This window comes from Amia ocellicauda, chromosome 7, assembly GCF_036373705.1.
Source record: "Amia ocellicauda isolate fAmiCal2 chromosome 7, fAmiCal2.hap1, whole genome shotgun sequence".
NCBI classification, from domain to species: Eukaryota; Metazoa; Chordata; class Actinopteri; order Amiiformes; family Amiidae; genus Amia; species Amia ocellicauda.
The window spans coordinates 43235842-43249118 of record NC_089856.1 but is presented as its reverse complement, the minus strand read 5'-3'; the positions used below and the strand labels follow the sequence as shown (position 1 = coordinate 43249118).

At 41.4% G+C, this 13277-nt stretch overlaps 1 protein-coding gene across 2 annotated transcripts in view; it reads right to left on the bottom strand.

Moving 5' to 3' along the window:
* ephb1 (EPH receptor B1) overlaps window positions 1-13277 on the bottom strand; it is a 197900-nt gene that overhangs the window by 109444 nt on the left and 75179 nt on the right. For both annotated transcript variants that reach the window (XM_066709787.1, XM_066709788.1), the window contains exon 3: window positions 4194-4875. In XM_066709787.1, coding sequence (XP_066565884.1) covers window positions 4194-4875 — 682 coding nt within the window. The remainder of the gene's footprint in view (window positions 1-4193; window positions 4876-13277) is intronic.

The following is a 13277-nucleotide window of genomic DNA, read 5'->3' as shown; positions in this document are numbered from 1 at the left end:
TTAGTCATCCTTACAAGGCCAGAGCCCAGAGGTTGTCAGGGTGGACTCGGAGTCTGAATAGAAGCGGAAAGCGCGACAGTGTATGTTTTCGGGAGGACACTTGTGCATCTCTCCAGTGTCCGTACGAGGGTAAACCATTTTTGAAGAACAAAAGATATTGGGTGTTTGAGCTTGGTTTGAATGATTAAGTAAACAAAGACCATGAGTCCTAAGAAAAAGACAAATTGGGAAAAGGTAAAGCTATTTTTTAAGATAGTCCAAAGAGGGGAAATGCAGTGGAAGTGAGTAACTAACAGTCCATTATTCAGCTTCGTAATTACCCCCTACCACCCCCCGCCTCTCCCCTTGAAAGTCTGTTCTCGTACCCCCCACCGTTGTTGCCATTAAAGTAGCGGGTAAAGACAGCACCAGAGTACAAGCCCCAGCAGGGAGTCTAATTTAGGTACCCAGTAGACTGGGAAGTCTGGCAGATCTCTGCGAATTAACTGTGCTACAATATTTCACTCTCAAAGGGCCTTTGTAATCACGGACTGGAAAAACTGCATTCATGTATTGGGGGAGAGAACATGAGAGCCCCTGGGACCCCCTTTTCAAAGAAACACTCTCTATATGGACCAATTATTTCAATCTGCAGAAACAAAAAAAAGAAACCTGACCGAGGGTGAATCCCGGAGTCTGACTGCTGCTGGAGAATAATGTCATGTTGAAACACAAACTATTACACACAGACACTCAACACAGAGGCGGTGATCGATCAGGACCGCGGCACAAAAAGCACAACTCTTCAGTGATATTGGACCGAACTGAAACTTCACTTGGATTAATTACTTAGAATTCAAACTAAAAAATGTTATAGACATGATAGAAGTGACTTACCTTTTACAAGTGATGAGAGAACAGGTCAATTCTTATAAAGATTAAAGATCAAGAGTAAAAAGTTATGTCAACAACTGTGCTTTACCGTATATTCCTTTTATTTTTATTTTCTCTTTACCTACTATTCAGAATCTTTATTTTAAAAACAAACAAACTGAAGTCGTATAATTGATGCAACTGAGTTCTACCTTTATTAAGTCTGACGAGAAGTGTGTTGTTTCAGATTCTGTGAGAGTTTGTTTAAAAATAAATGTAGCGTCTGTTGTCTGTTTTAGACCTTTTATCTCATGTATATCGTTTCCCTAATTCTACTCTGCTTAAAAGATCACCCTCATCAGAGAAGACAAAAAGATTATTACCATATATCAGTTCTTACAAGAATATTTTTTGTTGTTGAAATGTTGTGCTTTTTCTGATGTTCTTTCATTTGCATAGGTTTGAAATTCCTCCCAAACATTTCCATTAAAAGCTCGGTCAAATAAATAACTTTCTAAATATAGAAAACACAAATAATACATCTTATTTTAGGTTTAAGTTAGTATTGAATTTCTTTCACTACAAAAAGTGTCCTTTTAGCTGAACGATGTTAACCTTCCGTAGATCCTCAGTAAATGTAAGCAAAATCATTACTGTTTGAACAAGGACTCTCAAACTCAAAATCTGAAACTGACAAAAATTTTAATTGTTTTAAATACTGAACTAAATTAAGTATACTATTTCAGATTACCATCTCTGAGGGGAACATTCACTTGTCAAAGGCAACTGCCATTCTACAGCTAGGGAAACCTTTTTCTACATAATTTGTGTAGCCTCCTATAATTAAACAATTTTTAATGTCGTCGTGGTTTTTCTACTTGTTATGATAAAGGAAAATGTTACATCTCACGAAAACAATTATAGTTTCCAATCAATAACTAAATCAACCCGTATTTGTCCCCATAAAAATGATACTGATGCAGTCAGTGGGAGAAGCTTGAAAGCATTCCCGATTCAAAACAGAAGAAGGGTGTTTTTAGGACACAAAAACAGACCCCTTTGCCTGCCTTGGAAAAACACACACTAGCTGTTCATCAAACTATGAGAGGAGCTGGACAAGTCAGCAGGAGAAATATAGCGCGGTGACAAAAAGAGAGCAACAGGACGTGAGAAAAGATCACTGATGCCGTACAGAAGAATCTCTCCACATTCCTGGCAAAGACACTTGCCTGCAAGCTGATGATTTGTGGACGTATAAACACCTTTTGATTTTATGATATTTTAATTAATGTATTTTTTTATATTAAGTGTGTCTTACAATCCCCTGCCTGTCTAAGATATACAAGACAATTCCATACCTTGTACTTCTGCATCAGAATCAAAAACCATGTACAAATTTATAAATTTTGTATATTTTTTGACAGGTAGGTATCTGCCTGGGATTGAGCTACACACAATGTATACAATGTATGAGAGAGTCATTACAGATATATTGTTAACTTTCCAAACTAAGCAGTATAGAGTCATAAACCAACTCCCCACAGTCTTGCTTTTTACAGCACTAGCAATACATACATATGTAGAATAAAGTCAGTATTTGGGATACACCTGCAGCTAGTCCCCTCCTATGTCAAATGTAGGTCACACAAGGACTTGATCTGGGCATCTCGGTACGATTCGTATTTAATTAGAAGATGATGATTTTTATATATCGATCACTCCAGATGGCAATCGATCGATGTTATCTGCTCTCAACAGAGGCTCGACTGGCGCTGGGAGAATCAAATATGCTGAAGGTCTTGGAGCGAGTCGGGAATTTTATCTGAACCCTGGAGCGTGTGTGTCTACGTGTGTCCGGTGTGTGTGTGCGTGTGCGTGTGTTGAATGAAGCGCACAGCTGTTTCTGTGTATTAGCAGGACATATATACGCAATAGGAATCCAATGCCACTCCAAAGAGCACAGACCGAGTGGTTTATTTTAGTCAGCATGAGCTTCTCAATCAATATTTAAAAACAACAATGGTTTAGCCAGTGCGGTTACCCACTGCTGCCTAATACCTTACAAAAGAGCAAGGAAATGTTTGTATTCCTGCTACATTTTGAATAAACCTCACCGAGACACTACAATCTTTGCTGGGGGAATTGGAACAGCAGACGCCCCTGCTGACAACATGTGTACCCAGCCCCATTAGGAACAATGTAATCTGTCAGGCACACATCTGTGGGACATCTTAGGTTTGTCTAAAGCTCACGTACAGGTTTAACACCGCTGAAACGTTGCCAAAGTGGCTTGTTCAATGTGCCACACCACCCAGGTGAACCAAATGCCATATGCCTGACTAGATGGAGAGTTCTCAGTTCCCCAATTTGATTTGTAGATGGACAGTCCGTAAAGAAAAGTTTTTTAGCAACGTCTGCGAATTCTGTAAATACCCCTTAGGGCTCCGTACACTCAATCGCATTCGTTTTATCTAAGTTTGAAGGCGGCTCTCGCTTGTGGTACACCGGCTCTGCTTTTAATTAAAATAGATTTCTTAATTGAGAAACGAGGATTTTCTCCTTCAAAGCAAAGCAAGATCTGAAAGCTAGGCACAAGATGTGATGTTAACTCCTTTACTCTGGGTGCACAGCAGGTGTGGTGCTTTTTTAACAGAGAACAAAGACATAGCATCAGGAAATATCCAAGCTCAAATAATAAAAATGAAAATAACTCGCTGGGAGGGAGGATGAGGTAATTGTAACAGGCGGGGTTGGAGAAAGGACTGGGAATAGCCTGATAACACACCCAGGTGCTGCTGCCTGGTATGCAAAGAGCTTGTTCTCATTACAGTCCCAGCCTTTAAACTCCTCTCGAAATTAAAAGGTTTCTCTGGAGCTTATTAAATGCGTATACAGGCAGAAATATGAAGAGCGGAGTTTAATTTGCAGTTAAATACATTCCACATGGAGCAGAGACTTGATTATCCTCAGACAGAGAGGAAAAAGTATACGTTGACGGGGATGAAAAGCAGAGTAAATTAGGTGTTATTTGTTGAGTGCAACTGTAATGGAAAGACAGGGAAAATAAGAGGAATATCGGTTAAAGTGTGTGTGAATCCATTGTGATGCGTACACATTGATGTGGTGAACCACAAGCTCAGCCTAATTGGAAAGTGTAAACATTAGCAGCACCCCACACAGATGTGGATAAATGATGTAAGCGGTTTACATTTCCCTGTGAATTCGTGGCACATCCTCGCTCAATTAACACCAGAATGAAGTCAAAACGTAGAGCTCCTTGAAGCGGGACAAGGTTTCTGAAACTGCTCTGCCTCAGATTGATAGATAAAGCGGTTCCTTACCTCGGCACACATTCCCGTTGTCCGGCTCGTACCCAGATTTACAGGTGCAGCTGCCGATGGGCACCATCCACTCCCCATCCCCGTTGCAGTACAGCTTGATGGGAACGTCCACCTCCTCCGAGTTGGGGATGCAGGTGCCCCGTGCAATGACCAGCGAGGTGCTCTCGGCCCCCGTCATGGTCTCCGGGAAGATGGCGAAGTTCTGCACGATGCTGGGGCACTTCTTGTAGAAGACGCGGACGGAGAGCAGGGACATGCAGGCGCCGTAGTCCTGGAAGGCCAAGTAGAAGCCGTTCTTGGTGAGCGGGCCAAAGCTCCGCACCTCCGTGTTGACCTTCATCAGCCGCCCGCCGAAGTCCACCTGCGAGAAGCTCTCGTCGGCCGCGATGGTGTCCACCTTGAGGTAGGGCGCTTCGGTCCAGAAGGCCGTGCCCTTGGTGGCGATCACCGAGTCCGTCTCGTAGTAGTAGAGGTTGAAGGTCTCCTTGCAGGAGCCCGGCACGTTGGGGATGCTGCTGCAGTCACGCACCGTGAAGCGCATCTCCACGTAGATCCTCTGGGCGCTGCGCCGGTCGATGAAGGTGGTGAGCAGCCAGTTGTTCTGGCTCGACTCGAACACGTTGCACACCTGGTACGTGCGGATTGTGTTCAGGTTCTCATCGTAGCCGCTCACCTCCTCCCACTGCAGGAGAGAGGAAACAAAACAGTGGTGTCAGAGACGAGGGACGACACAGGAAGCAAAAGCATTCACTCTTTGTCTCTTACTATTTTAGTGTCTTGACTACATGATGGTATTGTAGGGCGCACACTAACTGCAGCACCCGATAGAAAACAATTAAGACATTCGTTAGAGTCAGCACACCCTGGTAATGATCAATTAAGAGGCCTGCTATGTTTGCCGGACATCAGTGGGTCTGTGTGAAATGCTACTCACACTATCTTGGCTCATTCTGCTAACACGGACATTTTATTTCATCATTTGTTCACGCTCTCTGACATCCTCTCAACTTTCTGGGAGTGTCTGTGCCTAGTTGACAAAATTTCCCAAGTTAATTCTGCCTCAAATGAAATCCGATGACAACTTTGACAAATGGAGTCCCTGCAGGAAATCTGTTTACATTTCAGTGTCTGTTTCTGTGTGACCTGTAACGCACTGCCTTCAAAGCAATCAAAATCAAAGTCAAAGTGAAAACCCTGCTAAACCTTTGGACAAAACCAAACATACAGTCATCCTAAATACTTATGGGATTCCGAAAAGTGAAACCATTTTTGTTCAAAGACATTGGTAATTATAATGGACAATGTTGTGTCGTTGTGTAATTTGCTTACAATGATTTGAAGTGGTCTTCATGTAATGTTTTTCAGAAATCTATACCGCTTGGTATACTTATGTGGCCGTGTACATCCATCAGCATTAACTGACACAAGACTAACATCAAACCGTCCCTTCTAGGGCCCAGGACGTAATTTATAAATCGAGCTTTTATAAGGTGACTGACACATAATGAAACTAAATTCCTTGGCACCTATGGATTTTACTAGAGAATGTACTCTTCAAATTGATAGAGAAGCACTGTAATAAAAATGGGCCCTTCAAATTAAAGTAGAATTACAAATCTAAAAGACAGAGGACCTCTGGTAACAGGATCTCGTATATTAAGCTCAATACCATCCAGGAACATCTCCGCAATGAATAAAACAAAGGAGACAGCCCTGTATGGCAAATCCATCACTCTGTGGGAATCATCCATTTGCATAGAGCTGGTTACTGAAGAGGAATCTCAACAGAGCACACTAAAAAGCGGCTGATTCTCAGGAATTTAATTAATTTAGTTAGTATTAATTACATAATCTGTTTGTATCTGTTTGTTTCCATTTCAAAGTGCCGATTTATAAAATAATATCTTATTTATACAGTAACCAGGGAAGACGCATCTGATTCCAAGATACAATACATTTAATTGCTACTGATCAACTGCCCACACCCATTAAATCACACATAATCGCACATAAATAAAATACAATACTTGTTCAGAGCAAACAGAAGGATTGATGATGTACTTTATTTCACTTTCAAAGTTTTTTTTCCTCCATTCATCTGTTTAATTCAATAACGTGCACGAGACGGTGCTTTGTGTCGGTCATTTCTAGGCGCATGTGTTTACTTGTGTTGAATGGATACTGTTCCTATTGTGTAATCTTTGGAAAGTGCCCTACGGTGTTCTAGCCACTTAAACTGAATTTCACTTTTGATATTTTTTTAAGGTTAAATCACTTACTGTGTTAAGCCATATTTAATCATTCAGAAACGTATGCCAGCTGCTTTTGACTTAATGCCAACTCTCTCCTCTGGGCACTGAAACTGCAAACTCTTTGTAGAAGTAGTAGTAGTAATAATACAAGAACAGCAATAATAATTAAAATAAAATACTTAATTACAGCAAGCCAAACTGTCATTAAGAGATGTCTTGAAATACAACTGATCTCAAACTAACTCCATTTCAAGATATCTCAAATTAACCCCAATTTCAAGATATCTCCAGTTGACTTTCTGTTCTCTTTGAGATAAATTGAATTGTATTCGTGATAGTTCAAGTAGGACAGGAAGTCAATTAGAGATACCTGGAAATAGACAGGAAGTCCATACAAAACATACAGCATTTCCACAGGAAGTCAATTTGAGAAATCAAATTGACTTCCTGTTCTATTTGAGACATCTTGAAATGGAGTTAGTTAATCCAGGTTTGAAGGGAATGTCCTACTCAGAGAGACTGAGGGAACTGAACCTTTTCATCCTGGAACAGAGGAGACTATGTGGGGACTTGATCCAAGTCTTCAAAATCATGAAAAGGCATCGACCACATCAAACCAGAGGAGCTTTTCCAGATCAGCAGGGACACACACACGCGGGGACACAAACAGAAATTGGGCTTCAAGTCATTCAAGACAGAAATAAGGAGACACTTCTTCACACAAAGAGGCGTCACAATCTGAACAAACTCCCCAGCGATGTGGCTGAAGAGACAATTTGGGAACATTCAAAAATAGACTGGATAGGATCCTTGGATCACTTAGTTATTAATGGACACCAAACGAGCACGCTGGGGCTAATGGCCGCCTCTAGTTCATACACTTTCTTATGCTCTCATGTCCACACACAGACAAACACACATATAGACCTGCATATGCGTGTTTTGTATAAACAAGGGAAGCAGGGAAGATTTTCTCATAAGGGCAGCTTGAAGACATGCAGGTTGTTCCAGTGTATAAACAGATGGTATGTAACAGACTGTAAGGATCCTTTCACTGGAGATATGCTGATGTGGGCGAGACCTGCAGAAGCCTAGATTGAAATCTCACACAAAGCTACAAGCTTCACCTAGCCGCCCCCGTGCCCCTCATTCATTCAGGGAAGTGGCAATTTGAGATGACAACCTTGGAAATACAAAGCCACTGTTATTCTCCAATTCCACCTCATGTGACATCTCCCAGATCATCGTTTTAAAGCTGACCGCACATCTCTGACCCTGATCAGTAATTTAAATGGAGATTTGCTTATCTTTATTTGGTAGCTGGTTATGTTCTCTGTTACAGGTTGACTGGACTATGGAGATGCATATTTATTTCCACAACATTGTCACAAACAATGATTCATCTGTTTTTCTTTCCCGTTAGTCAATGATCCAAACATCCAACAGTTCACAATCGAAACTCAGTTGCTGTCTCTCAATTGTCAAAATCAGTTAAGGGGCAAAAATAAAACAACAACATGAAACTATTTACATCAGCTAACGGCTAATCCAACAATTACCTTAAATGTTATACGACAGAAAATGTCCTTCGCTGTGTGTGTGAAGCGACGTTCCTCACATTTAATATTCAGGTTTATGTGCGACTGAAGTACATTCAGATGAAATGGACGGCAATCTGTGCGTTGCAAAGGAGACTACTGGGGTTTTTTGTTTTATGTTTTAACATGGCGACAAACCATTACCATTTGTGTGAGTCAGAATCAAAGCTACACTATGTCTCCTGGGCCACTAAATGGAGCTGCTTATTTTGGTATGGGGCCAGAAACAGGCCACACTTACCTCATTGCAGTTAAGTGATCACAGAAATAATGCATTTTGTGCAGTAGCAAAAAAATATAAATAAATCACTGCAGTAATACTGGCCTAGAGAAATTAGCTGCACATTAGCAGTTTAACAAAGAACGGTTATGCACTTAACAATTATACAGCCCCCATTGTATAAAGCAGTTACTACACAACTACAGCATGCATTACTGTAAACTGTAATTGTACGTCTATGAATGATGGAATTGTGTAATCAATATTCTGCCAATTCGGCCTTGAAGGTGCAAATGTTGTAGATGTTTCAGTTTTTGTTTCAGTTTCACACAGACAAAAGCTAAAATAAGTCCTGTTAGTTTGGTCTCTAGTGCTCAAGTTTTGGTCACGTACATACAATTGTTATGGTGCCTGAGTCTGTAGTCTAATTAAATCATTAATAGAGTCCAGTGGTCCAAAGGGATACCAAAACTTAAATCAAAACCAATAATGAATTAAGAATAAAACCCTAGGTAGAGAGACTTAAAAGTGCAACCAAGAGGAAACCGAAGTCTTGGGCACCTAAGGGTGGCAGCGTCTGAGTTCACCGAGGACCGTGACACCGCGATTGTAGTGCGGTTCAGACCGGCCCAGCTTTCAGGCAACCAGCTGAGGGGCAAATACTCCCGCACAGCTCTGCCCACTAAGGACGGCTGCCCGACAGCTGGGCCTGTTACCCGACGCATGATATATACCTTTGATTATGTAAAGCTGCCAGAGGAGCTCGTTCTGTCAGCCTGAGAGTCGCCGGAAAGACAAGCCCCGAATACGGGTGACTAATGTGTGTCTGTATGCGCCACGGGGCATTGAGGCAGGTCCGTGTCGTAAGGAGTCAGGTTTCTGCACAATCAGTCGAGCTCCCACTTCGGTTTCATGTGCAGGTGATGAGAGGGCATAGATTTTTCGGGGGAATATAATTTATAGATGATGGTTTTATGGGGGCGGAGGGGTAGACCATGATGCTTGATATTTGTTATTGTTTCCATACAGAGCTGAGGTCTTCGGTGATCTTAAATTTTTTTGTTTCCAACTGGATTAAATGGAGGATAACAGATTCTAGTAACAGCAGACCCCAAGTCTACAAGTTTGGTTATCTAAAAATGATAAACTTCAATTTTGTTTTCCCCCTCAGGCACAGTTCCGTACTTGTTATTAAAGCCAGGAAATGAGTTCCAATTTGGAAAATAAATTAAGCACATTAATTAGCATGGCTCTTTTCTATTAAGTCAATAATTTATTTGATTGCATTATTTTAATTTGACAGATTAAATATTCAAACCAATGGAAAACAAAGTATATATATATATATATATAGCTGGTAATAATGAGTATTCTCCATAAATAGGCATGAAAACCATCAATGAGGAATTAGCAGATTTGAGAGTGATGATTAAAATCTGAAAATGTATGCAGAAAAATATGAAGAAACTCATAGACAGATGTAGGGGGTTGCATTTATTGTCAGCACTGGCTCTAGGATTAATTTAAATCATAATCATATTATTTAAACAATCAACACACGGTCTAGCTGTACTAGTCGAAGTCAACTGGTACATATGAAGTGCGGTCGTCCTCTGTAAGGAATTGAAGTAATTATGACAGATACCGATCTAAATAAAGCAGTTTATGATAATATAAACGCCAAGTAGTGTCTACAGTTCTAGGTTATTAGAACACTTCAGTAACGGATTAAAATAGTGTAGTTTGAACGCTGATCAAGACTTTCATCTTTTCTTTTCATATGTCCAAAGTCAAACGTCTAAAATATCAGAGGCCTGTTGCTATTTGATGGCTTTGTGCACCTTTTCTCTCACTTTTTGAAACCAATCAGATTAAAGTCATCAACGGAACAGGACAACCAATCAATAATTAGCACCACATCGCTGGGGATTTCATTGATACTGGTCTGATTTCCAATTTGCATTCCAAACCTCAGCATCAGCGCCATGCACAAATACATCTTTTCAGCCATTTTGTTTTGCAAGGGTTTGTAAATCACCAAAGAAGGCTATAAAGAACAGGCGCCACGGTTCAATCTGGCACACACTGCCCATAGATTACTACAGCCAAATAATACAAGATGCTTATTTCATAGGCGTCGCCATATTGATCGTTATGATTTTCTGATTGAGCGTCTCGGGTTACGCATACGTCTTTCAACGGGGTAGATACATCTTCTCCTGTAGACACCAGGGTAATGAAAGGTTCCCCGAGCAAACAGACAGGAAATCTGAGTTTTTCACCCTGCAAGTGTGCAATAAATCCTGACGGGGAACAGCTTGAGCGAAGCGGAGATTAACTGGCCTATAGATTTCTGCTTTCATCAGCGTTTGAGCGGCTAAATCACTCTTTCCAGTTTCTGCAAAGGGGGCTTTTCTTCTCTTCCATTTCCTGGAGAGAGAAGCGAAACGTGCTGTATATACAGGCGACAGGTGAGCGTGATCACATGCAGATTTTCATAGATTTCCGCCCCTGTCACCCCTTGCACCGGCATCATGGACTTTAAAAGACAAACACGCCGCACTGATGAGTGTTGGGGTGTGATGGCGGGCAGGGGGCGGTGAGTCCCGTGCGCTGACATGATTAATGAGTTTACAGAGATCCGAGGTGCAAATTAAACCTCTTCTCGCAGCCCCTGTTCTCGCCTTGCCTCTCTGCCGTGATGACCATTCATCAGCATTAGAAGGACCTGTCCCTTTCCGCTCCTGCCAGCCATTAATACAGTGCCCCAGAACAGGTTCACAGTCTCGGGAGGACACGGGGAACATCTTCTCCCTTCAAAACCATCAGAATCATTCGCCGATCAACTGCCGTATCAACGTAAGCCCACTAATACTATTATTAGTATTTGTTGTTGTTCTTTTTCCTCTCAGATTTTGATTCCTAACATGAGAGGTCATAATTATTATCTGAACTGTACAAAATAACTGACACTTGACCAGCATCCCACTGAACAATCTCACCTGAGACGCCACTATCCAGACATCTTTCACTGCGCCCCTGAATGGACGATACAAGCCAGCTGCTCAACTACAGCACTTAGCACATTCACCGCAGTCTGAGCACTGCTGGTACCTGTCAGGTAGGGATGCCAGTTTATAAGGGCACCCTGTACTGAACACACCCTGCCACACAATCGATATAGGATTATAACAGTTCTAATAATAGTATTCTTATTATTGCAGAGAGTGTTTAATGACTTTTACAGGTTGTTTATAATCCGTGATAATGGATCACTAAACTGTAATGCAACCAACCCCTGTATACCCTGATCTTGAAACTACATTAAGAAAGCTTCCTGCTGTCGGCACGGCTCTGCTGCCGGTGTGCGGAGAGACGCGGGAGGATGCAACATCAAGTGCCTCGCAAAAGATCGCAGCGTCTCCCCTGACACACTGTAATTATACAGCAGTGGCGCTGAAAACGATAATTTGCCCACAATAACCAAAAAAGATAATTAGCCTGGATGCTATCTAATTGAAAGTCGGAGTCTCTCTTGTTTTATTATTGAAAACCTTTACACTCACATCAGCACATTATTATTGTTGTTATTATTTACTTTACGTTCTCCATTCAACAGACCGGATAAGCAGGGTTTCTGTGCCGCTGATATTTCCCCTGTCATGACTTAATGTAATCATACGGCTTCTAATTACATAAACAAATAAACGCATCGAGATCGGGAGTTTCAAATGAATGAACCAGAATAATGGTGGGTATCATATAGTTAACTCTACACTCATTTCATTTGGCATCCAAGGCTAAAATAAACCTATGTGGACTCCTCACTTTCTCCATCCAAACAAGCAATAAAAAAGGCCAACAGGATGTTAGGGTATATTGTCAAAAGTGTAGAATTGAGAACAAGGGCAGTGATGTTCAGACTGTACAATGCACTAGTTAGAGCTCATCTGGATACTGTGGACAGTTCTGGGCTTCACACTTCAAGAAGGATATCGCTGCTCTAGAGGCAGTTCAGAGGAGAGCAACCAGACTTATTCCAGGTCTGAAGGGAATGTCCTACTGAGAGACTGAGGAACTGAACCTTTTCACCCTGGAACAGAGGAGACTACGTGGGGACTTGATTCAAGTCTTCAAAATCATCAAAGGCATGGACCACATCAAACCAGAGGAGCTTTTCCAGATCAGCAGGGACACACGCACCCGGGGACACAAATGGAAATTGGGCTTCAAGGCATTCAAGACCGAAAACAGGAGACACTTCTTCACACAGAGAGGCTTCACAATCTGAACAAACTCCCCAGCGATGTGGTTGAAGAGACAATTTGGGAACATTCAAAAACAGACTGGATAGGATCCTTGGATCACTTAGTTATTAATGGACGAGTACGACTGGTCGAATGGCCTCCTCTCGATTGTAAACTTTATTCTCATGTTCTTATGTTCTAATATCACTGGTTTCTACACAAGTCAAATTAGTAATAACCCAGTTATTTATACATTCATGTTCTCTTCTCCCGCCGCGCGGAAAGATTTCCATCAGTTCTATTTTCGATTTACTGACTTTTTTATCTACTTTCTTTCTCTTTTTGTAGACGAGAATTGCGAAGGCAGACAGTTCAGGTCTCGGGGGTATTTAACAGCATCGGATACAAAGAAATTTACTTCGTATCGCACAGTCACTCAACACAATAGGTAAAAATAACTGTCCGGAGCAGCTCGTGTCACTCGGAAGGTAATGGAATTTTCTCTAGTCATGATGTCGGTTGTGTATCCATTCATGATAGACACTTTATTGTACCCCCTCCCTATTAAGTATGACTTATATTGTTCCTAGTCAAGCATAGTGTTAGGGGAATGGATTTCTCATGGTAAGGTGACATTTAACATATCCAGGCACTTCTAAATTGGGCAGCATTGCATTTATCAGTTTTCACTTAAGTATATATAGTTCAGTAGCAGAAGGAAACAAAAGCCCTGTCACATATATATTGCATTAAGGTTTAAAGCACAC